Raw genomic sequence first — 26,949 nt, 5'->3', positions numbered from 1 at the left:
GCAAACTATTTTTCCGATAAAAGGGTCCAAAAATTACATGCACGTTAGAATTGAGTACAACTCTAAATCTGTGCTACCATATCGCCATTAGCATTTCAAAAATTTGGAGGGCGCTTCAGCTTCGCCTTTAAGAGTGGAACGGGATAGCATTTAAAGATATCTGACTACTTCTCACACTATCGGCAACTGCAGCTTATGTAACTGTAATGTTCACTGGAAAACGCTGGTGGTGAACGCTATGCACGAAGGCGAGCCTTTTGGCAGAAATGCGGCCTCTTGCATGGGCCGCGATGCGGCGGAGGCAAGCGCCACCTGGAGGTGTTGCAAGGAATCGGACATGCCACCTTATGCCCTTTGAGATTTGCGCGCGCAAATCTGGGAGGTCATGGCCACTCTATGTAAAAACACTGGAAAAGGGGTTTGTGGTTCTTCGCACAACAGAATTATGTTTTCTGGTATATTCCAACTACAATCCGACGCTATCATGCCTGTAGGTTGTGTGTAAGTAGTACTTCCTGATTTTTCTATGTATTGTCGCTTGAAAAGTTCAATTAGTTCAGTAACTTCTTCGCACCACATGGAGTGCCTGGGTATGCGTGGTTTGAAATTCTTTTTGCCGAAACGACGTCCGATGCTGGACGCCGACACCGTATTGTCAGCAACACTGGGCCCTTAGGTGCTGCATTAAAATGACAGCCTTGTATGCGCTTCGAGCCTAGCCACCGCACCTTCCTCCATGTGCTGTAGTACATGTGTTTAGGTTAGTATGCCCATAGAGTTTCCTACAATAAACTAGAGGGAACTCTGCTGCTGCAATCACTGAGTCATCATGGGAATGATGGGAAGTACATGGATTTGTCTGATCTTTGTGCTTGTGGATTCAGACGTTTTTGTGGCTTTGTTTATTTTACTTTGTATGCCTTTACTGTCGTAAATTTCAGAGCACTCCACACTTTTCCAAGTGCAGAAGATGCTGCAAGCATGCACAATAGCTACTAATTGCAACGGTTCAGCTTGTTAAGTTGGCCAAATTGAAATGCGCTAAGCATCCCAAGGCACTGGCTTGCCCGCGATAAATTCATAAGAGCATTTTTTCTTATGTCGATGCATACGTCTGTGGTGTAACTGTTTCAATATCGGGCGTCTGTGCTAGAGGTCCTGTGTTCGAATCTTGCCGAGGGACAATTTTAAAAATGTTTATTTATTTATTGCACGGTACTTGGTTGAAAATGATGGGTTTACAAAGTCACAAAGCCGTTTGAAGCTAGAAGGACAAAGTTTAGACAAATCCATGCACTTCCCATAATTCCCATGCTGGTTCAACTACCCCCATTGCAGCTCCCATAGACACTACTGCCAGAATTCCCTCTAGGTATTGTATGAAACTCTATGAATCCACCGTTCGCCTTCCCGTTTTCTGCATTTGCTGTATCAGCATGGAAGTGCTGACTGCGAAGACACACAGAGTTTATCACAATGCCGCAATTAGAAGGAAAGTGATCACGTGTGAGGAGACGGGCTGAAATCGGGCCCCATCAAGGGCGTTCGGTGTTCCCAAAACTTGCATGCAGGACTGGCGCAAACTGGCAGCTGCTGCGCGTGGCCCCTATCTTGAAAACGATTTGTGATGGAGACGGAGTCTACGCACCTAGGCGCACCGCGTTGTGTTCTCGTCGCTTAGTTCGCATTAAAACGAGAGGCCGCACAAAGGTAAATTCGCCCGCTCCTGTTACTGCACTTCATCACTCCAGCATTTTGATAAAACAGTTTCCACAGTTATAGAGTGAGACGTGTTCATGTTTGCTTGTGCTTGTATGACACTATGCTTGTTAATTTAGTTAGTAAGCAAATGTTTAAAAGTTTATGCGGACAATAAAACTATTATCCTTACTTTTCGTATAATTGTCTACTAATTTGCTATCGAAATCAATGCTTCGCCTTTCGGGTGAACGACTTTTTTTTATGGCAACTTATATTTCTGTATGAAAGAATGAGGTGTGCGGTACTGTAAAGGGGGACTTTTCTTTTTTTAGGTCACGACAAACGGGTGCGCGTTACAATTGAGGGCATTTTTTCCCCCTTTCTTTTGGTCACGGAAAACAGGTGCGCGTTATAATCGAGGACCCATTAGAATAGAGCAAATATGGTAGGTATAGCACAACGTACAATGAAAAAGGTCCATCATAGCACCTGGGTTGGTGGCTATTCTGTCATACCACAAGTGATGTCACAGTGTAGCCCTTGTTCACATTAGCACTAGTACTCACAAGCTGCAACAATATCAGCTCATTAACCGGACATTAAAGATTTTTTTTTTTTGTAGCTTAACAGGCTTTTCACATTCCTAAAAAACAGTAAAAACTATAATAATTTCCCTGGTGTGTAGAAGAGAATACTAAAATAACCAGTCTAACATTGCATTTTGCATGAACTGAAACAACATGTGGCTGTTGCTATATTACACCAAGTCAAGCCATAACTAGAGATATGAAAGTATTTGCAATTTCAAATACAGCTTGTATATCTCTTTTTACTGAACTTATATTTGATTCCAGAATTGGACAGTTTTGAACATTCATATACAAGTTAATAAACTGTACTGCTGCAACTAGTGGAGCCTACATGAAGCAAGGCTTTTGCGAGTGATGCTGGTTTACAGGACTGTGTTCCCTATGGATCACTTCCAGCAATGTTGAGTGGCTAAGCCAATGAACAGAATGCCCATTGCTCCATTGAGGAATTGCACTGGTCATGTCATGGAAAAGGGAAGCATCATGAAGAACATGATGCTTTGCTGCATTATATACCTGCTGTTAACCTTGTTTTAAATATATTGTAGTTTAAATTTTTTGGAGCCACTCTTTTGAGTGAAACACTGCTTTCTGCAAACCATACCTGCTGCACAGAAAGGCCAGTTACTGAGAAAGCTAGTGCAGCAATAAATTTCTGTAGAATAATGTGCAACTTCCAAAATAAGCGTGCTGCTTTTCTGGGCTTCAATCTTGTGTTGCAGAGACCTGCCTTCACCTCATGAAATTGCTCAAGAGGTAAAAGTGGTACTACTCACAGCTGTTGTACAAGTGCCAATCTTGTCTGTTCATGCATGCAATCTCACTGCTGAACCACTGGGGTGCTTCCTTTTTGTGACTGCGATTCGTAAGGGAACTATTATTTTGGGAGTGTGGAGCAGATTTTTTTAATTGAGAATATGAGAGTGGCCTCTCCTGAACTCAGACTATAGTCATGGTCTCCCATAATAGCACAAACGTTTGCACTTACACATTTACAAGTTGTGCATATCACTGCCAATTTTTTTTGTTTGGGTGAAACAAGTATTAAATGTGTGTAAACCAACCCTTCAGCTTCACTCGCTCTTTTTCCGTCATCTCTCTTTGATTATATTATAGAAATTGGAAGATACTCGGCTACGGAAGCTACACTTTTTTTATTCCAAATGTTCATACTTGTTTTGATTCAACTGTTTTCAATATTAAAATAACCTTAGAGCTAGCAATGAAAACCACAACACTGACAAATGGTGCTTCACTTTTATGTGTCCTTTGCAAAATTGTGTCAACAATTTTCTAGATCTTAAATGTGATAAATTATTTGCACAACACCTGACACACTATATCAAAATGTTTGAAACTTGCAAGAAGCTTTCCGACTTGCATCAGTTAATACCTACCATTTCTGGTAAAACTAAAACAAGAACAAGAGCGCTCTTAGTCAAACTCAAGGTTTTAAAAAAATTGCTGGAGTGGAGATGATGACTCCAATGTGAAGCCTGACCGTCACCACCCTAACATGGGCACGAGGCAAGGTTAGCAAATAGCAGAAAATATACAAAACACTTTCTTCTCACCCCATGCTATCTAAGATGGTTAATTTTGCCATACACATATTGTTCGGCATCTTTTTTTTCTGTTACTGGTTTGAAAGAAAAGAACCTAAAATCTGTTCACAAATTTTGTGGCACATCATGTATTAGTATGCAGCCAAAAGTAATATTTTTTAGCCCAAAACTCTGAGCTTTTATTTTCAAATTAGCCCAGCATTTACAAGTGACCAAAAGCAAGTGAACAACGAGCGGATTTCAACTGTTGCGGCCTTTCTTGAAAGAAGTATAAACAAACTCTGGCTTCACCTGTGCTAGTAAGAAACAGTGGGGGCTGCCACTCCAGCAATATTTTTTAAAACTTCCTTGGTCACACTTGCAAAATGTTGAAGGACCACTCAGTGCAGTCAAAATACCAGCAAAAAGTTATTAGGCATGACACTGCCCCTTGCTACGTTTTCCAAAACAGCACTCCCTTCAACATTTGCCCACATGCTGAGGTGATGAAATAAAAGCACTTGGCACACCTCGTGCCACAATCATCCTAGCTGGCAATATTATGAATACCTAGTTAGCACAGTCACAGGAAAAGCACTATACAGCAGTGACAGTAAGCATATCGATGATGAGTGTGCCAAGCATGTCAAAACTGTCAGCATCAAGCATGCATAGAACCATTTCTCCGCAGTCAACATATTTGGCTTGAAACCTCGTGGACAGTTCGTACTGTAGTTGCTGAAATGGGCGAAGCCCACATCAGTGTCCTTGTTGCGGCAAATGTGGTACAATTTGCCTTGACAGCTACCACCCATTGTACCAGTTCTTAGCGTGCGCAAGAGACTTGACACAGCTCTTGCACATTTGAGGCAAGTGCAGGAAACATTACAAGCATTGCCCTTTTCTTAGCAACATGACTATAACCGTGGATAAAAATATCTGAACTGTGAATGCTATTATTATTGGTACTGATGGAACTTTGCCTTATTTTTTAATCACACTATCAACCAGAATGGATGAGCAGCACCTTTTTAACTTTCATATTGCATCCTTGAGTTGATATTAATCCCCTTATAATGTTCTGAAACACCCAACAGAGCAGTGCTCTGATTTCTTTTCCTTTTTTCCCTCTGAACTGATGTAGCAGGTAGCCGCCACTGCATTCCACGAGGTCAATTCATTATAACGGCATCCTATCATCCACATAACCGATGTCGGTGCATGTGTAACTGCAGATCTGACACTAAAAACTGCACATGTTCACACAGAGTCCTGCACTTCGGTTCATTCCTGGCGAATGCGGCAGCACAGTGGAATGGAACAAGCAGGGCCTAGTTGGGTTTCGGAGAGCGGTCAGCCTGATGTATGGGTGCCTGGCGTCTCCGCCCCACAAGGTCCAGCTCTAAGTCAGCTTCGTCACTGAATGATGAGTTCTCCGAATCACTGCTGTCTGTGTATACACCGAGGCCAGGGAGGACGCCAAGACAACGGAGTGCAGTCACTGGAGCTTGCATTCGCACTCGTTCGTCAGGCGACTGGCTTCGTTCTTCGTCACCGTCACCTTCACAAAAAGCATCAATGTGTGGCTCAGCTAGAATTGAGCAAAGCACCTGCAGCACCATCTTGGAGCACAGCAACGCACAAAGTGACTGCATGAATAAAATGAGTAGCCAAATATCCTACTTCCTATGTATGTGGTGCCAAAGCATAAATTTTGTAGCAAGGGCAGACGGTAACACACAACTCCTGTTGGATGCCATATTTGCAGGAACATGCGCTTTTCTTCATAACTTCTGGACTCGGAAGGCACCTCATTCAGGTTTGCGACACGAATATAAAGTTTTTTTTTTAACTTTATTTCTCTAGCGCTGCTACTACACCTCGTGCAAGAGCGTGCGAGCTGGAAGTTTTCCTTCTGAATTTCATTGCCGTCTTTATTCTGCTAATTTGAAACTCTGCTAGTACTGCATCAATGTGGTTACAGCGTATTAATTACAGCCTTAAGCAACATGATTGGCGCTGTTGTGCAGGTGCATCAAGTGAAGAGTAAGTCACATTTTGTATCACCGCACAGTGTGTGAAAGGCTTCACCATATTCGATTGTGTCACAAGCATTCTTGTAGTGCTTCCTGTCCAATAACATTGGTGGCATGCAGGACGATGCCCTTCTCGCTGACAGTGACAAAGACGACAGCAGTGAAGAGTAAACGGTGCATACACTTGTCCTTTCACTTTATTTTACGACAGCTGTTTGTAGTAATGATGAACACTGCCCTACCAGCATCCACTTTTATGCGTAATATGTTTTTCTTTTTCTGAGAGACCGCAAGTCTCATCTTGCGCTATGTTCATGGTTGCATTATTTACATGCAGATGTGATACCTTAAATCTCGGAAGATGCAATTCAACTCGCATGACAAGAAGGCACGGGTGGCATTTGTAGAAGTTTCTTCTAGGGGAAAGAAAGTTAAAGGTGAACTTTGCTCTTGAGAGAGACAATTTATGCTGGCTTAAGAGAAGCAATCTCAGTCTGTACAATACGTAAAAGAGGGACCTTGCTCTTGGAAAGAGACACTAGAATTTTACACAATGGTTGACTACACTTCAGTCACATGTACAGCTTGTGCCCTCATGACTATTTGCAGGCATGTGTAATTACAAGGTTCAATTCTGTTTGTGCACATGACAAATGTAATGAAGTGCAAAAGGTAAAGTAAGCAGGAATAAATGCACTGTCAGTTAACACCTGTGCTAAAACAAGTAACTGCTATATTTCCTGCTCAAATTGTGGGGCCTGTGCTGTTGATGCTCCAAGGATGAATAAAAAGTGATAGGAGTAGGAGATGGGAGAGTTTAGGATGAAGAGGACAAGGAAGCATAAAAGGGGGTGGGGGTAGTGGAGTTAAAAATAGCAGAAAGATGTACTGAGTAAATGGAACCCGACTAGAGACCATGAATACAAGTGACATGTGGGGTTATAATGAGCGGGCTTCTTGAGTAGACCACTTATTGGCCTGCATGTCATAAACCCTTGAAGCTGCTTGTCAGCTGTCAGTAATATCGCTAATCAAAGAATGTCTTCTATAATTACTACAAACTCTGCAGAGACTATTATTTTAGTTTCTTTTCAAGGATTGCTACTGAGGCTACACACGCTAAAAGTGAAGCAAGATCATCCGACACTCTTGCTGGCAAGTTCGTTCTGCAGTGTGTCACGAGACACTCATGCGACAGCCTGCCAAATGACACTTAACAGCAAGAAATGCTTTTTTGGAATTATGGAAATTTTGCCCATGTGACAAAGTAGAACAGTTCAAGTGTAAAAAAAATACTGGTAGCATTTAGCTACATAGACATATCTACACTTCAAGAATGTCTACATAGTGCCTGTTTTCACAGGGACTTCAGGCAAACAAAGGTTATTGGCAATTTACAACTCATTTCTCAATTTTAACACTGAGTAACTGAGTTTGCATGCCCCAAATAGATCACTCACAATGCTGTCAACTTATTAAAAAGTGTACGATTCTTTATGTAGTAACTACAACAAGGAATACTTTTCAAAGTTCCTAAAAATATTCCCAAAACTAGAATTAGCATGCAAAAAAACTTCTGGGGCTACACTCTTAAACAAAATTACACCCTTTTGCCACACAACAAAAATCTTCATCTGTCTTGTCCGCATTTCCTTTAACACGGCAAGCTCGGTACTCCCAAGTCACGAACAGCATGCCCATTATCAGCATGACAGAGCATTCTCGACAGGAAAACAGCGAGCACAGCGTTTTCAAGGAAGAAAACGCAAGCAAGACAGATGACGATTATCGTTGTGTTGCAAATATACACCCCAAAAGGTGTACATTTGTTTAAGAGTGTAGTTGTAACATTGCTTTGAAATAAAGTTGCAGAATAAATGCATACCAGAACTGTTTGTGCGCTGCTTCTTTTCCACATCAGTTGAGTCCGCACACTTCCGCTTCACAGCACCTGACAGCAGAGACAGCTGGCTTTTCTTTCCTTGACCAGGTGTGGTAGCAGCTGCAGTACCTTTCTTTATTTCTAGCCTTTTCGCTTCCAACGCCTCTTCAGATAGTGTGGCAACAGCTTTGTGTGTCAAGTCAAGGCATCTTAACAGACACTTATTTAAACAAGATGCAAGCGCCAACCACAAAGAATATCCTGGCACAATGACTATAAGGTAAAACAGATTTAAAGCACAAGTACAATAAAACGACTAAATGCACAAGTTAAAAAAAAAAAAAAAAAGGTAGCACAAGGAGGCTTGAGGAGGCGCTGACCAATTTTTTGTACGTTACAGCAGTTGCATACATTACTCTATGAATCTCTTTTGCTGCATGGACTTCCAGAAGCTATGAAAAAATGAAAGCCTCAGCTTTAATGACTTCATTCCTTTCAACCAATTTACAGCAAACAGCAGTTATGAGCTCTCACCTTGATATGTTTGAATTCCTACACAATAATGAGAACCCCTGGTATTTCTAGAAATTTTTTAGACAACTTCAGTGCCATTTGAACGAACTCCAAGATTTTTCTGAGAAATGAAATGTGTTTTTTAATTAAAGGACAACAACCTGTTACATCTACTGAGTGTCAGCATCACGTCATGGTGAATATATCGGCTCTTGTCAAGTAACAGAAGCTAAGCAGCATTGTTCTTGGCGAGCACACAGAAGGGAGCCTAACTGGGAACACTGATGGCACCCTCTTTTGTTTTGCAAAACAGTTTCAGTGGCTGCAGCAAAGGGTGTTTCCTCTTCAACTCCTGAAAATGCTAAAGCATTATGTAAAGCATTATGTAAGAGACCTGTTCTTAAAGTGTCCACAGATTTATTATAAAGAAGGACCTCAAAATATGAGGATTCTTCCTCATTGCTTGTTGCCTCAGAGTGGCACAGACTGGATGAGCAAGTAGTTGCCGCATATTGCCTAATTGCCAAAAATTGGTTACATAATTTTTTAATTACTGGCTGTAAGTACTATGGTGCAGAACCAGTATTTCAGGAGGTCACCGTGGAAGGCGAGAGCAACATATGCAATTTTGTATGAGCCAATAATTGCTCAGATATTCATCAATTTTTTGCCTTCTTATACTCCAATTCTGAAAGTGGGTGCACAGTGTACTGGAGCTTCAAGAGTGTGACATGTACAACTGGGATGGAGAAAGGTAAAAAAATGTCAACAGGTACCTAAGCAATGAATGTCTTGAAACTGCGTGAATTGTTTCAGCCTCCCATGGTGACCATTTGCAACATTGCCTTTGCAACATTGCCTTTGCAACATTAGCCTTAAAGCCAGTAATGAAAAATTTAATAAGTTTATTTAAGGTGGCCGTGACATCAAAATTTTCTAGCTTCATTTATGCACTGCACACTAAGCCATGATATGCATCCCACAGTAAGCTGGTAAAACTTGAGCAGATCAATAACCGGGCAAGGGAACAAGAGTCCACGAACGCCATTCAGCCTCTAGAGTCTGTGAAGCAGTATGTTCACCTAGGTCAATTACTCACAGGGGATCCTGATCATGCGAAGGAAATTTACAGAAGAATAAAAATGGGCTGGAGCGCATACGGCAGACATTGTCGGATCCTGACCGGAAGCTTACCATTATTATTAAAAAGAAAGGTATACAATCAATGCATTCTACCACTGCTGACATATGGGGCAGAAACTTTGAGACTGACAAAGAAACTCAAAAGCAAGTTAAAGGGCCCCTGAAACGGTTCGGACAAATTTTGTAGACGCGTAGGGTACAGCTTAGTAGAACATTCGCACCACAATTTAAGTGAAGCGTTACGTATTAATGGAGCTACAAGCGATTAGAAGCTACCCTCCTCCCTAGCCATGCTCTTCCTCCTCAACTCGTTCGCCGAGCGAGTGGGGCTAAGCTCCGCCTTCACTGGTTCAGCGTCACGATGCGACGTCACATCGTCCACTTCCGGTTGTTTTGGAGCCTGCCCCCGCCCGCGCGAGACCGCTCCGCTAGCCCCTTGGCAGTTGACCCCAAGCGAGAGCTATCGAAGCGGCGTGCGTTGCGAGCATTCTGTCGTAGCGCCGAACATGTTTTGTATTCTGGTAACCACAGGCAAGCTGGTCATTTCGGCAAATGACTGGAGGCATAAACTCAAGCTGATGAAGGAACTTTAGCGTAGACGTACGTGAGCGGCCTGATTGGTCTGCACGGTCCATACACTTGTTGGCGCAGCGCTTAACCAGCCAAACAAAGCGCTAAAATTGCTGTAACCAAGTGTAAAACATTTTAAACAATAATAAAAACAACGTGCTGATGATTACACTCCTGCGAAAAATACACACCAGCAGCAAAGAAGAATACACTTCGTTGCTGCTACTGTGTATGGTTGAGCTTTGTGCCACCAGGTGGCTGCACCGTGCAGACCATTCACATTTGCCCTTCTGCTCATCTCATGGCTCATCGCGTTACGGCACAGTTAAGCGGCCAGACTCTGTCCCCTTGCGCTTGCGTTTGACACCGGACTCGCGAAACGCTATTGCGTTAGTAATCTTCCGGTGTAAAGTGACGGCCACAAACGTGCAAATCCTGGCGCCGATGGGATAGCGGCAGTCCGATGCGCAGCAGCCTGTTCGCTCGTACGCTGCCTTGCAGTCCACAAGGCACCAAAGTCGAATCATAGTGCTCGCGAAAAGACTGAGACCGACTCTGACCGCGGAGCTCTCTTCAAAATGGAGTGCGTTGTAACACAAGCAGACGACACATGCTGTGTGCCGGAAGTGCTTAAGTGTACTGAAAAATTATTCTTGTGCATTCTCTTTATGTTACTTTCTTTTCATAAAAACAAATTAACTAACATTCCAACTATCACAAAGATCATTTGTTTACCATATAGGTGGAAAATTTATCGATCACGCGGCCTTGTCAGCCAATCGGATAGCTCGCCCCACTGACGTCGTATGGGTGATTTCGGTCATATGGGTAGGGGCGGCTTAAAATTCCGCCGAGCAGTGTGTTGCGATCGGCAGTGATGTGCATTTTTAAAACCGTATAATAAATTACACGCTTTACGCGGGACACTTAGATGTGTCAATTAATGATCAGAAGGACCTACTCTAACGACTCAGTACGTTTGTAGAAAATCGTCAAAAGAGTTTCAGGGTCCCTTTAAGGATGCGATGGAACGAAGAATGTTAGGCATAACATTAAGACAGGAAGAGAGTGGTGTGGATCAGAGAGCAAATAGGGATAGCAGATATTCTAATTGACATTCAGAGAAATAAATGGAGCTCGGCAGGTCACATAATGCGTAAGTTAGATAACCGGTAGGCCTTTATGGTTACAGAATGGGTGCAAAGAGAAGGGAAGTGCAGTCGAGGACGGCAGAAGACGAGGTGGGGTGATGAAATTAAGAAATTCGCAGGCGGTAGCTGGAATTGGTTGGTGCAGGACAGGGGTAATTGGAGATCACAAGGAGAGGCCTTCATCCTGCAGTGGACATAAAATAGGCTGATGATGATGACATTCAGTGCGGGAGAAAATTTGTAATTGCAAATTATATTTTTTTCATATCGTAATTGAACGATACAGCAGTCTGGCAACACTCAACACTCACAGGAAATGAAACGAAGTGTGCTCTCCCTGGTCAATGTGTGCAGTACAAGTGTGGTTTTGTTTTCACATGAGCATCTAGGCAGTCGGTCCAAGACGCACTCGCACAGCAGCAGGCATACGGCGCTGCCATGGTACGTACATGGTTTTGAAGTGTTAGAGCAGGTGATACAGTCATGGCTCCATATGTGACCCTGCACTTCTTGATGCCACACAAGCGATGCCAAAAAAGGGCGGTTGCTGTTGGTGGGAGGGGCTTACAGGCAATGATTTTAAGATGCGTGCATGAGAGCCTTATAAGTGTATAACCATATTGGCTCCTGTAGTCTGCTACAAGGATAAACTAGATAAACAAATAGTTCAATGACCATGTCATGGGTCCCTTTTAGTTATGAAACGTACCATGGCTGCTACTTTAATAATAATAATAATATTTGGGGTTTTACGTGCCAAAACCACTTTCTGATTATGAGGCACGCCGTAGTGGAGGACTCCGGAAATTTTGACCACCTGGGGTTCTTTAACGTGCACCTAAATCTAAGCACACGGGTGTTTTCGCATTTCGCATTTCGCCCCCATCGAAATGCGGCCGCCGTGGCCAGGATTCGATCCCGCGACCTCGTGCTCAGCAGCCCAACACCATAGCCACTGAGCAACCACGGCGGGTATGGCTGCTACTTTCCCATCTACTGTCCGGCATACCGAGGTAATGAGCAGTGAAGAAAGAATTCTCGCAACTGTGATAGCATAGGCCACCAGGTAACCAGATATCCCTATCTTAGCAGGATCCACCCTGCTCTAAAGATGGGGCCTGCCGCCGACTTGCGAAACTTTACCTTAATAAGAATAAAAATCCCATGAACACATCACCGGGGAAGATGGGAGGAGGGGGGATGAAACACTTTCTTTTATAAAGTTTGCCCTAAGCACACACTTTTTTATGGGATACATAAACACTTTATTAATGCTGTTTTACCTTTAGATGCAGCACACAAGCAGTAGGAAAGAGGGGAACTGATAAGCAACACGTTTTGAGACCACAGTGACTTTTACAGCGACTTTGCTAATGCCAAGTTTGCTTGCTTCAAGAGCTTGTTTAAATAAAGGTGCTAGAAGCAAGTACTACCTCTCTGATACCCTTTCACCATCAGAGAACTTCGAAGGGTATAGCCAGATATAGACGAGCGAAACTCCGTTCAAGTCTTATTTGCAGTACTAAATATCCATTCACATTCAGCATCAGTGCGAGGAACTCGCGGGATCCAAAGCATTATCAATGCGAACCTGAGGAACCTCAGCTGTGAGCACCAAGAAGTACATGGGAAGCTGTGCTTGTATTATATGGTGCTTTACACTGTTGCAACAGGACAATGCAGGTACCATCACAATTTTTTTTTGCATGCATCGCTTGCAACTTGTGCCACCACATCTTTCAACACCTTTTAAACTTTTTTGCAAACGAAATATATTTTTCATAAAGCTTGACACAACATTAGTAAAATCATTGAATGAGTCGAATTTGGAAAGTTCACAGAATATCTGGGAGAGTTGATGTAGCAGGTATGCTCTTCTGTACTTCAACTTGCCAGTATGACTTTTTCATACAAGGGTTGAATGCAGCTCTTATGCCAGCAAGACAGGTGTACAGCTGTATAACTCCAAAGACGGCGGCACTGAATGCAGCAAAGCAACAGACGATGCAGCTTTGCTAAATTGTGATCGAGGAAGTGTAGACGAACATTTACATGCATAAGAACCACCTTGCCTACACACAGTGGTATTACTGCCACATTGGGCCGGAAGTCAATGACACCTTTAAATGCACACAAAATACAGCCTTTCAATATGTCTCTCAACCCCCTAATTTTACTCAATTAATACATCCCGAGTTGAGTACGACATTTCCCATCAAGACCAAATGAAAGAAAGCAAGAAAATTGAACAGGAAGCTTTCTTATTGACTGATCTTGCTTAGCAGAACATCTCAAATTAGAGCCGTCATGATGGACATGGTATATTCGCATTAGCATTGGAAATGAAGGTTGTGCAAATTGATGCCAAAAGGAATTTATATCCATGCAGTCACCCTCATAACCTATGTATACAGCACTATTAAACAACAGAGGAAAAAAAAAATGCTAGCTGGATGAGCTGTGCAGGGAAGGCCTTCGAGGTGAGGTCAGTTCTCTATCAACATTCCCTCCTCAAAACACCCATGACTAGCAGCAGCAATTATTTACTGGGTCATTCCATGCGACATGCCCCAGACACCAAAAGTGACCATCATTGATTTTCTTGAAAAAAGTTGGAGTAGATGGCTATTGTGTGAATAATGTTTCATCAAATTATTTTCGTTGCAAAAAATGTTTTGATCACGTGAGCGCTCTTTGAGATTTCTGCAAAGGAGCAAAAGTTGGTTGGAGGTACATATTTTTAATCAGGTCTGAAACTAGGTACAACTACAAATTTTATTTTAGACCATTGTATTGGCATCCTTCTTTGATATGACATCATAATTGAATGCATCTTAGAATTTTCCGTGTTTGTTTGGCTCAGTAAAAAAGCAATAAAAGTTGCATTTTCAGAAATTTTTCCCATAAACTGCGTTATTCTTTCAGCTACCACAATTTTTCTCCCTTTTTGCCTGTTACGATAATGTATGCTAAAAATAATTTGGAATTAATAAGAAATCTATTTTTTGAGAAAAATACCTGCAAAGTTGGCAAGAAATGAATTTTTTGTGATATTCAAGCCAAATTTAAGCATTAAGGCCCTCCAGATAAAATTATGTCGATGAACAATTTAGAACACACATCCCGCATATCATAAGAATGGGTTTTACACAAAGAAAACTAGGCGGAACTTTTTAATGCTGCAGCATATGTACTTGCCAAATTCGTATAAGAAAACAAGCAACAACTTTCAACAATGTGCCTTGTCCTCTTAGATGCCATCTTTTTGCAGATTACCATCCTTGCTACCTATGTTAACTGGATTGCAGTTTATATTTATTGCATTTATTTAAAATATTTATTGCATTAATTTTATGGGTGTAGTAAGTGAAGGAAATCCAATGCAAAGTAAACTTTAAGTTATGATGTTGTGGCTTCTATCTTCCTTTTCTTTAAGGCTAACCCAATACCTTTCTTGGCCCTTTTCCATAGACGAGAGGAACACATTATACTCAAGAGCCAATAAAGTTCCCTTTGCAGCCAGTTTCATTTTCTGTGCTTCTTCAAAAAACACATGAACCTGCTATCGCTGTTGCAAATAGCACAGCAACGTAAACTGTACTGTGTTGAAAATTAATGCAGTCATGCATTCCACAGATTTGTGTGCACCCATGTACCATTTGACAGTTCACCGGTGGCATATATTCTGTAATCAATATAAAGGATATCCTATATTCCTCAATCTCTTGCATGTCTTCTTTCATTCGTTGCGATTCAATCTCTTGCTTCCGCATATCGACATATTCGAGGAATGTGACCTCGTCATCATCCAGGCCTCGAATCATGTTCTCTGGAATGATGCAGGTCATCCAACAACATAATTAGACACAAGTCGCAGCACATCATCAATATCAATGAAATTATCTGCAGCTGAAATAGAACCTACTGAGCTTGTGTGCTTCTTCATAGTCTGCTTGCTTCTTCAGTCTCTGCTCTTCTAGTCTTTCGTACAATGATCGAGGGTCATATTCTTCTTCAGGTGCCTCTGTTGGAAGATGAAAAATAACACCAAAAATTTTCACAACCACACGCAACTCGCACAGTATATGAAAAATATGGAATGCCAAACCCTGCAGTACTGTTTTTCTGATTAACTCGTGTTTTTGGAATAAGGTGCAATCCACTATCGCGATACAACATAACAGTACCCACATGAAAGTGGTGTCTTGCATTCACACTAAGCAAAAATAAACCACCACACAGCCATAACAAATCATGGAGCACACTTGGGGTATGATTTAGGGACTTCGATCCATATTGACATCATTTGTTTAGTGGAATTTCATTATTTCACATGATGCCGTATTTACTATGAAAATATATGTTTAAAAGGACAAAGTGAATAGTTGTATACAATATGGGATACAAATTTTGATAAGTATATGTGGTGGTTATAAACCAGTTAGTTTGATCACATACTAGAATACAACTAATTCGTCCTTTTAAATTTAAATTTTCAACAAATTGGGCATCACAAGAAACAAAACAATGAAGCTCTGCTAGACAAATGATGCCAATATTCATTAAAGTCTTCACATATGGTACCTCAAGTGTGCACCATGATTTGGTATTCGATTTCATTTCGTCTAAATGACCCTCGGCAGCATATGTGGTGCACCAACATGCATGTTTTTGCCAAGCTCCACCTTTTTGAAACTACACAGCAGAAGCTAAATTTTGTAACCTAAGTAATGCCTAACAGTTTAATCTCAAAATGAGCACAGCGTGCAAGATGGAGACAGAGGCATACACGGTACTGACTTTAACAACGTTTACTGGTGATGCAAAGGCCATATACCTGGTATTTTTGCAAAGACTTTTTTAATATCGCCTGTGGTAGATGTCACAATTTTAGTCCTTGATCTAGTCCACTCAAAGAGGAAGACATTGCTTGCATGATAAATCAAAATGCACAATCAACTAAAAAAAATTCACAAATTCAGTTTTCAACTAATTACCTTATGGCACACACTGCAGTTTACAAATTGTAGCCAGTGAGACAGCAAGGCATGTCCCCTTTAAAATAACTCTGTGGATGACATAGTTTTGTGATATGGGCCATCAAACTCGCAGTAAGATATACACTGTCATTCCACTTACTTTTTGAACAAAAGGTTGTTTTACGCATTGAAGCACAAAAGTAACTAGACCCCTATTGCATTTATCTGCAAAGTTTGGGAATTATCTCGAAAATGGTGTCGTCTAGAGAACTTGTCAAAATTTGATCTGCTTTGCAAACTCCCAGACTACAATTTGTAAATTGCAATGTGTGCCATAAGGTAATTCGTTAAAAACTTCATTAGTGCATTTTTGCTAAACAATTATGCATTTGAGTTCTTTGTAAATAATGACTGCCTGTTTAAGCCATCCAGCTCAAGGAGTAGAACTATACTATATGCCACAGGTAATTTTTAAATTGGTTGGAGCCTTCTCAGCGACACCTGGTATATAGAGGCATGTGCAGAAAGAAAATGAAATGAAAAAAAAAAAAGAAACATCTTATCTAACAAGAGGAAAGATAAATAATTTTGAAGGCCATCTGTTAACTATTCAAAAAGTGCATGCAAAACCATCAGATCTGATTCAGCTATGTAATCTCACCTGGTGTCAGCACAATAACGGGGATCTAACGCACAAACTACCTAGCTTCGCAATGTAGCCTGCTTCTATAAATTTGCATGTCAGCTGCAGGCTGTGCTTCATTAAGAGTTTAGAACTTTCCAAGAGGAACATGCAGCTGTAGTCACAGCAATTAATTTCCAGGTGGCCTTGGGCAGTGTTTTACACATTGCTGTGGTGCTCCCTTAAATTAGCTCATTCAGGCAACTGCCGATTTCCCCAACATATTTCTTCCCAACAAAAGTCAGCGGAATCAAGTACACCAAAGGTATGGCACAGGGCACAATACGCACTGCTTCACTAACGACCTTCAGCAGCGGACGTTCAGGATGTTTAGCATGATCAAGAATGCGCTTGGTGTCAGTATTATAACAAATACATCAAAACAGTTTTAACTTATTGGACTCCTTCGCGGATATTGGAAATGACTGTGTCGAACACTTGGTTCAGCTTTTACACATTATTCTAAACAAGATTTGAGCATGCAGTGATATAAAGAACAAAACATTCAAAGCAGCATTACCAGCGGAGAAAAAGACGAGTGGCGATCGCATTATAGCTGCTGTACAGCAAGCTGCACCCCCTCAGCGGGGGGTTGCATCCACAGTGATCTGACCCCTGCCACCCCCTGCAGCCCCCTAGTGAAGCCATTGGCGAAAGCATACACCAGCTGAAAAGAACCGGCTTGCCATGCTCTAGTATTTACACAATGTACAAGGGCGAATCGGAAAGCCTATATTTTTTTTAGCGAAATTACGGCTGTAATTGCAAACATATCCATTCCCAGCGGTGGACCTTTCTTGGACCGGCCCGGCCTTATCTGCCAGTAGCGCCGTGACACGGCGCTGCTGTCAGTTGTTGGAGATGGCGATTGTGCATCACATCTCCACGGTGTACAAGCAACAAAATGGGATTCGTTTTCTATGGAGCAAGGGATGAATGCCCATTGAAATCCACAGGGAAATGCAGCCCATGTATGAGGAAAGGTGTCTTGCTTTGAGAAGTGGTGGTGTTGCGAGTTTGCAAAAGGCCGATAAGACTTGAATGACAGTGAGCGTATGGGGAGGCCACGTGGGTACGAATTCTACCACAGGGGCATCTGAAATTTAGTGCTGCGATGGGGCAAATGCTTGAACCGATGTGCTGACTATGCAGAAAAATAGTGTAGGGTATGTAGAATAGTGTGTACATTTGTAATGACTTGTATGTACTTGATTTTGGCTAATAAAAATTGGGGCAAATACTTTCTGATCCACCCTTGTATTGCAGAGGCTGAAAAGGATTTGGCAGCATGCTCGTATCACAGGTATTTTCTTCACACCGGAAAAACTTCACAAGCCTTGAAAGTGCAATTTGCAAACTCTTCAGCAGCCGATTGGAGTGGATACGCTGTAAAGCACAACATCAGTTACGTGCCCTGCGCCATAGCCACGGTTTACTTGATTCTGCAGACTTGCAGGAAGAAATAAGTTGGGCTGACTGACAGGCAATTAAATAAGTGTTCAAGGGAGCATTACAACAATGCGCAAAACACAGTCCAAGGCCACATCAGAATTTACTACCGTGACAACTGACGTGTGCCTCGTTTTTTAATGGTCCGAGGTCGTGCCAAAGCCTAGCATGCAGCTGATGCATAAAATTGTAGAAGCAGGCAGTTTATGCATCAGTCCCGTCAATTGGGCTGACACCTAAGTGAGATTACATTTCTAAATAAATTCTTAAGGTTCTACACTATTTTTTTTTAATTGATAGCATGTGGCCTTGAAGGTTATATTTCATTCCTCTTGTTTGATTAGACAATTTTTTTCTATGCCTACCTCTATATATATGATCCTTGCGTCCGTGATAAACACTGTCTGAAGTCAGCACTGCACCTACACCTTTCGCACTTTGCTCATTTTTCCATTAATTTTCAACTCGTCTAAGCATATAGCTGCACCTTGTATGCCGTTTAAGGTTTCCCGAGAGATCATGGTTGCAGGATGATCCTGAGCCACGCAAGGATAATGGAAAAACGCTGCCCTCAATAACATAGGTGTGTACAAACACTTTTGCAAGCTGGGTGGCAGTTTTAAGCTTGTTCCAGATAAAGCTATACCCATTTAGTCATACGATTTTCGGGTTTAGTAATATTTCTATACGTGGACAACACTGTGCTCAATAGTGCACATTTATCGGTGTAAAAAGAATATGGAGCTGTCTGCATTATTAGCCATCAATATACGAGCAGTGTTGCCCAAACGGGGCAGCAAGGCAAGTGTCATCACATAGTTGGACGTGCTAGAAGAACACCAATCTTTCCCTTGCATCCAAATCTGCCCATGTCCCCTATACGAGGGCGTTAAAACCCGCCACAGTAGCTCTGCTATCCAGAATTGAATCAACATCTGCCTTGCTACACAATACTACAGCACACACAATTTCATAAACGTGATTTATGTTTGTCTATTCTTCAAATTATGCATTTTTAGGGGATTACGACTGAATTTTGCAGCACGTCACACTGTTAAGTAAGGAAGAGGGACTGTCCTCTTCCTTGGCAATAACTGCCACTCGAAAATTTGACGGTGCACGAGTCAAGGAGCAGTAAATACGCGAAGAAACAACTCGGCTGTTGACTTCTTTTTTCCATTACTACATACACTTGCGACATCTCGTTCCATAACTAGCAACGCCGTAAAGTACGGACACATAAATTTCTTCTGCGAAGTTATAAACATGGACACGAGTACCTCCCGAGCCGGCGACGCACACCAAGTAAACGCTAGACACGTACCAACAGGATCATCCGCCTTTCTGACTTTTTCCCATTCTTCTTGCCTTTTCCTGCGTATTTCTTGAAGTTCACTTTCAGATACAAACGATTTGAACTTAGGAATCGTGTCCTGCGAGGCGCTAGAGGTGCTACCTGCAAAGCTCATTGTGAACGTGCACCTTTCCCAGTGCGCACCAGACAACCTCAGGATTACTGCAGCATTTGATACAGCTACGACTGTACGCACAACTTATTCACTCGATAACGCGTATAGTAGGAGGGAATGAGCGTTCTGTTATAACAGCAAATTATAGGCGTTGACTAGGAAGTAGCACTGCGCTTCAAATATTATGCTACACCGCCATTACCACTATCGTAAGATTTGGCGCTACTCGTGGACACGCGCACAACGTCGATTTGCAGACTCTTGTACGATGAACTTCGCGTTATTGTATTAACTGGCGCCCTCTTTTGCATTGGCAACATTATTATTGGTTTTGTGTTTACAAAATGTCATTGCTTTAATATGTATAATGTTAAAATCAATATATATAATGCTTTCGCATTAAAAAAAAGTCAGGAGCGTAGCAAGCACCGCGAGCAATGTGGTCTAGGGCATTTCGGAGGGAGAGGGGGGAGCGAGCGTGCTTCTGTTTAGTATCTTCCCGAACATCGGCCGCATGCGTGAGTTGCGAGAGAATTTGGAAACTTTGGCTGGAGACGATGTGTAGTGTTGTGGTAGGCAAAATCATATGGTGTCGCATGTGGTGCAGGGTGCAGGCGCACGCTCAGGGCACTGAGGACAACTGCGTCGTCTGCTACAGCGGTCGACATTTTCAGGCTCACCGCAGTCAGCACGGAACGTGGCGGGCGTAGAGACATAAACAAAGCTTCTGATAGGTATACGCCGACTTTCTTTTCGCTGGCAGCATGAACATGCATATATGGCGTTCGAGCATCTACCGACGGAATTACGTACGTGATCACGAGTATACCTGCATGCAGTCAATTCTTGCAACTGGATCCAGTATACCTGAAGACTAACTAACTAACTAACTAACTAACTAACTAACTAACTAACTAACTAACTAACTAACTAACTAACTAAATAAATAAAACAACTGGACTGGTGTCGGCAATATAAATCAAGTGGTGCTCTTACCTGTACAACTTGCCTGTGCATCGTGCATGTGCTAAGTCGTACATCTCTCTATTACCTGTACATCGGAAACAGACGCACATTGGAGCCTTTCCCTCAAAGAGAAGTGCATCTGATTTTAGAGAGAATGAGAGGCAGGGAGGTTAACCTAAGTTAACCGTAGTCGTGCCTGGTTGGTTACCGTACAAGTCAGTATATAGGGCCGTAACCTGGGGAAGGGGAGAGATAGATATTTATTATGAGAGAAAAGCTGAGAGGTGGGCCTCAACCAATACTCGGCGTTGGGGGAAGGGGAAAGTGTGTAGAAAGATAGAATGGCGAAGACGTTGATTATGAGGATGAAGATGGTGAAAAACCTGCGCGGTCCAACACCCTTCAATGTCTCTTATCCAGTCCGCTCTCATGCAAAAATTTTTTGAGAGCCTCCAGAATATCAGGCTGATGACGAAGATCAAGCGAAGGCCACAATAGAACATTTTCAGTCAATTGTGCAACGACAAATTTCGACAAGATGTGTGTCAGCGATTTTCTCTGTACATGAAATCGCGGGCGATTGCACAAGAGGTGTTCTGTCGTCTCGGGAATACCGCATTCCTCACAATTCGGACTGTCCGCCCGGCCGATGAGGTGCAGGTAGCGGCGGGTAAAGGCCACACCTAATCGTAATATGTGAAGCAAGCTTGCACTGCACATTTTCATGGTGGGTAGCATCCGTATTTTCATCTCTGGGTCGAGTTCGTGAAGGCGGCGATGACGATGACCTGGCGAAGACCAATATACTGCAGTATTATCCCGCAGAAGTCTATACACTAGGACATTATGTCTGGTCGTGAAAATGGGATGGACACTGCAGTATGGCATTAATCTGGGCCATCGTTGCCTCCACGTCGGCGAGTTCGTTTCCATGTAAGCCACAGTGTCCCGGAATCCACTGAAACCTTATGTAATGGCCAGCTCTTAAGGCGACATCGTGTGAGTCGATCACCTCTTGAGCAAGCTAGGACATCGTAAGGTCCTCGTCTAAGTGCACAATAAATCATTAGGGATCACTTGGCTTGGAATCACAAAATATAGTTCAAGTCTGATGTGGCGCCATGGAGATTTAACGAATCGCCTCCCGAATGGCAGCAATCTCTGCTGCCGTTGATGTAGTTGGGGATCGAGAAGGAAGCGCTTACAGGAAGCGCTTAATGCCGAATATGCTCATATTCGGCATTACTAATGCCGCGGTTGAAGTGGTTGTTGACACCGACCCGACAGTAAATATGTGTATGGAAGTGGTATATTCTTCAGATATATGGGATAAAGTAAGTGGTTGAAGTCCACATGAGGGTATACGTGATTTTTTCCTGACTCCGGGAATGGATAGGCTCACCACAGCTTTTGACAAAGTCCACGCTGGTACAGCCGCTGCTTCTGCCGTAGTAAAACTTGAGGGAAGGACGCTCTCATGACGCGAAAGAAATTCCGAGAAGGTGCTGTCTCTACGTAGAATGCGAATCGTCGATAGAGGGCGACATTAATGGAGGGTCAGTAAAGGTAACCGGGTGATTATACAATGGGAAAAGCAGGTTTCGGAGCCTGTGATGATTCGGCGGGGGCTTAGGCAGGGGTGCCCATTGTCACCTCTGATGTTTATGCTGTACCTACAAGGTCTAGAGGCCAAAATACAGCAAAGCGGACTCGGCTTCAACCTATCATTTCTCAAGCAAGGAAAATTGATTGAACAGTCATTACCAGGACTGATGTACGCGGATGATATTGTATTAATGGCTGACAATGCAGAAGATCTGCAGGAATTAATGGACATATGTGGTACAGAAGGAGACAGGTTAGGCTTGAAGTTTAGCAAAGAAAAATCAGCAGTCATGATTTTTAATGATAACAGTTGCGGCGAGCATAAGATACAGGAGGCCACGCTGGAGATAGTCGATAAATACAAGTACCTTGGGGTGTGGATAAATAATGGCATTGAGTATCTGAAGTACGAAAAATATCTAACGACTAAAGGTAACAGAAGTGCAGCGATTATGAAGAGTAGGGCTCTGTGGAACTACAATAGGTACGAGGTAATACGAGGGATATGGAAGGGGGTAATGGTACCAGGCCTGACTTTTGCCAATGCAGTTCTATGTATTAGAACAGAGACCCGGCAACAGTTGGAAATTAGGCAACGTGGTGTGGGTATAGGCTCGCTCTGGGAGCACATGGCAAGACACCAAATCTTGGAGTGCAGGGGGATCTGGGATGGTCTTCTTTCGAGGGCAGAGAGGCTAGTAGCAAGATAGCATTTGAGGAGCGATTGAGAAAAATGGGGGAAATTCTGTGGGCTAGGAAGGTTTTCAGTTACTTATACACGAGGAATGTTGACACGAGGTGGAGGAAGCGAACTAGAAAATTGACAAGCAAATACTTGGGCAGTAGCGGGGGAACAAGTAAGGAATCATCTGTCAAGAAAAAGGTTAAGGAGGCAGAGAGGGGTATGTGGAGTACAGAGATGCAAACCAAATCGGCATTGGAGACATACAGGACGGTTAAGCAAGAAATAGCCAAAGAAAATATTTACGATAACTCTAAGGGAAGCTCATTGTTGTTCGAAGCCAGGACAGGTGTACTGAGGACTAAAACGTACCGAGCCAGATACCAGGAGATAGATTTGGTGTGCGAGGCGTGTAGAGAGGAGGAGGAAACGGCGGAACACCTGATACTTGCTTGTAAACAACTTCACCCTGCAGTTGAATCTAACGGGGAACTATTCAAAGCCTTGGGTTTTAAAGACAGTGAAAGTAGAATAGACTTTGAACAGGTAGAAATAACTAAAAGGAGGCTATCTGATTGGTGGACAATATCAACGCAAAAGTAAAGGAGTAAATACATAGGTATGCATGCATATAGAACCATTAAAGGCTAGGTGGCGCGCGCCGCCGCCGCCCGACACGTGCTTCCGCAATCGTGCCCTTTGTCGAAATGCAGCGTGGCAGACCAAGGCATGTTCTCAGTGTTTGGGCTTGTAAGCTCTCCAGTGTACCTATAGGTACACTGCAGAGCTTACAAGCCCAAACACCGTCCTGCCTATACGCGTCGTGCACGCCGACGGACGCGCCACTGGTGGCGGCCTTGCGCAGAACACGCGGGAGAGGAGCCTGGTGCGCGCCGTAGTTTGTTGTGTCGTTGATCGTGCTTCTCTGTCTTATTCACGTTTTCAGAGCAAGATAGGCAACACCATAGAGTTTCTCACTATTACCTAGAGGGAAATCTGGCGCTGCTGCGCTGTGGTATGCATGGGAATGCCGGTATATTGTGACTTCGGATTGACATCGTTCTCGGAGAGACAGGACACCTTGAAGACGCGCCTGGCAAGTACCGTTCAGTCTGTCACAATGATTCATTTCCTGCTAAAACAGCGCGTAAAAAGCTGTTTTAGCTTTATTATTACGCGAAAACATGTTTTGTTTAACTATGAAAACTTGTTATTGCGTGTACGACTATACGTTACGTAAAAAATATCAGCGGGCCGCTAAAGTTGGAGGACAGACGACAAGGTTCGCGCTCGCTCTGAAACAGTTGGTCGTCTGTGCTTGCTTTTCTTCGCTTGGTTATGCAGTGCGGGTGAGTAAAGATGTAATATGCGTGAATGGAAACATTTCATTAAGATTTTACTTTGAGAACGCGTTATTTGCGTAGCCATATCCACGTTTTAGACGAAGCCTCTTACAACACCAGCCAACACGAGCCTCGCAGACACATGTACCGTCATTCCCATGACGGCACGGTGCCCCCTTAAGAAACTCCCATAGACGGTGGCGCCAGATTTCCCTCTAGGTAGTATAGTGAGAAACTATGGGCAACACCATTCGCATGTGTGGGGTGGCCAAAGCTTCAGGGAATGTCGAAGAAGAATTGTTGCAGGGTGGGAGGCTCAAATACCGGTGAAAACGTGCCGGCGATACGGTTCTAATCATTCCCGGCAAAGCCTCATCAGCGGGAGCAACAGTAGCAAAAATGGATCGTCGCTTCGAAGGGAAATTTCTTGTTATCCTTTCCTTTGTCTCGTCGGTGTTTTTTCCACTCGATCATAGTTAGACGCGAGCAACGAAGTTCGTCTGCAGTGCAGCATGAGGTTTAAAGGCGTTTCGCTAAAGTTCGGAATGCTGTTTGCCGCTTATATTGTTTTCCGCTCTACCACGTTGCGCTAGCTAGGCAGCACGACTGCACGAGCGCACTGCGTTGTATGTTAAAGCTACTTCAGTTTGCAAGAACTGAAATTGTTGGTTTCATGTGGCGCGGTAAATCCTCGCACCAGCTGTCGCGTACTTCATGTTTTTACATCTATTTTATGCGTGGCTTCGCCTATGTTTAACTGTTGCTAGTTGCTCCATGCATAACTCTTGTCGATTCTTTTGAGCTGCGAAGTCTTCACCCTGCCTTGTTTGTAAAGGGTATAAATCACGCTGTGTCTTATCGGAATGATACCAAGGAAGTGCTTCTTTGACAGCTTTATTCTTTTAGCCCGAGGGCATCTTAGATATTGTTTGCGTTTTTGGAAATGTGTTTAGAAAATAGGTAGTTCAGGGCGAGAATCGCTAATAGCTGCTGCATATGGTATTTTTGTTCCATTTGTCGCTGAAAATTTCGCGTCCCGTTTGGGAAGTCATCACACCTCTATGCTGCCTGAGCAAACTTAACACGCCGAGTGATTTGTTTGTTTCACAACGTAGTCCCTTCTTGCATGTGAGTTTTGTACTCAACTGAATTCTTTCTTATACTTACGCTACAGACGACTAAACCGGGCCTTGCCGCCAGAGCTCATCTACTTTGACTGGCGCTGCTCTGCCTTTAAATATATCATGTGGCACCTCTCTCTAGTAATACAAGAGAAGTACTGAAAATTTAGTCAGTCTTTAGCTTTGTACGTTTCCAAGCAGCAGGTAGCCTACGAAAAGTGATTCATACATACGAAGCAATGATCTCTCCGATGGGCCCCATTCGCTATATATTTAAGCGTATATGTTTGAAGCTGCTTAATTTGTATTTGAGCATCGACAGTTGCTTAAAGGGACACTAAACGTTACTATGAAGTCAAGTTAAAATGATAAAGCAATGCTCTAGAACGTCTAAGGCGTCAATATAATCGCGAACAGAGCTTTAGTAACCGAGAAATTGAGGTAAATGCGTGACACGATTTGAGACCCCCCAGCGACCTTCCGGTACTAGCCCGATGACGAAGGCACTCCTCAACATAATTTATGTCACTAGTACTCAACTACTCGTATTAAAAAGATAATTTCATTAGGTTATAAGACGGAAGAAAATGCTACTTGTCTACTTCCATTTGCTTCTAAGAAAAAATAACATTGTGACGTTACCCTTCAGTAGCATGGGTGGTCGAAAGGTTTCGTTTTCGCTCGACTCTGCGCGCTCGACTATGCGCCGCGCGCGCTTTGGAGTTTCAGTTGTTTCGTTATCGCGTCTTGCTGCGCTGGTTCTGCTGGCTCGCGAAACTTGCATTTGGAACAAGCAGCGAGAATGCCGCGTCCATGTGATGTCGTGGGATGAGCGAACGGTCCGCGGAACTTGGCGAAGGGCAGTTGCAACGGCGAATCCAACGTTGCTTATCACTGTGCCAACGAGTAAACCTCTCCGTTCGAATTGGTTAAGTGCCGTACCTCTGCCACAGCGTGTTGGCAAAGAGCCGAAAAATCGCATAGTGTGCTCGCTGCACTTCCGTCCAGAGGATTACGAGTTCAACGCCGATTTACTGAAGTCGCGTGGAGTGCCTTTCAAAGCCATGCTTTCCCGTAGCGCTGTTCCGTCGGTCTTGCCTGCATTCTCCGAAGCGCAAGAACAACTGCAGATCGAAGACGGGGCGGTGAGTGCGGCATTTGGTTTTCACGAAAGAAAAGCTACAAATGTACGAATATGTACAGCCATGACATACAGTTGCCGTCGTAGTAGTACGCAACGACGCCGGCAGCGCGAGCCCTCACTGCAGGTCACGTTCATCAGTGCTTAAATCGCTGAAGTCGAGCCCAGCATCGCGAGCCAATGTGTCGTTGCCAGAGTCGTCCATTGTAACGAGCGTCAAAGCTGGCGTCATAAAATAAAGAACCAGCTTATCGTCGCGCACTTTCCCATCCGGGGCGCTATTCTGTACACGCATGGCGGCTGCACGGCCGCCATTATCCGCCATGTTTACTCTCTGATTGGCTGTCGAGAGGTCACGTGTTTTGAAATTTGTGCCGGGAAG

General features: G+C 43.2%; 1 protein-coding gene across 1 annotated transcript; it reads right to left on the bottom strand.

Annotated features, from left to right (window-relative positions):
- Window positions 1-3,426: 3,426 nt before the first annotated feature.
- Window positions 3,427-19,933, bottom strand: LOC142559740 (PSME3-interacting protein). The gene is made up of 5 exons (XM_075671336.1): window positions 19,565-19,933; window positions 15,056-15,154; window positions 14,838-14,959; window positions 7,757-7,943; window positions 3,427-5,396 (listed from the first exon to the last, which is right to left on the bottom strand). The coding sequence occupies exons 1-5, from the start codon at window positions 19,707-19,709 to the stop codon at window positions 5,167-5,169; spliced, it is 783 nt and encodes a 260-aa protein (XP_075527451.1). The 5' UTR covers window positions 19,710-19,933; the 3' UTR covers window positions 3,427-5,166.
- Between the last annotated feature and the right edge of the window lie 7,016 nt (window positions 19,934-26,949).

The sequence above is a fragment of the Dermacentor variabilis genome, chromosome 1 (assembly GCF_050947875.1).
Source record: "Dermacentor variabilis isolate Ectoservices chromosome 1, ASM5094787v1, whole genome shotgun sequence".
NCBI lineage: Eukaryota > Metazoa > Arthropoda > Arachnida > Ixodida > Ixodidae > Dermacentor > Dermacentor variabilis.
This window is presented reverse-complemented; position numbering and strand designations above follow the sequence as displayed.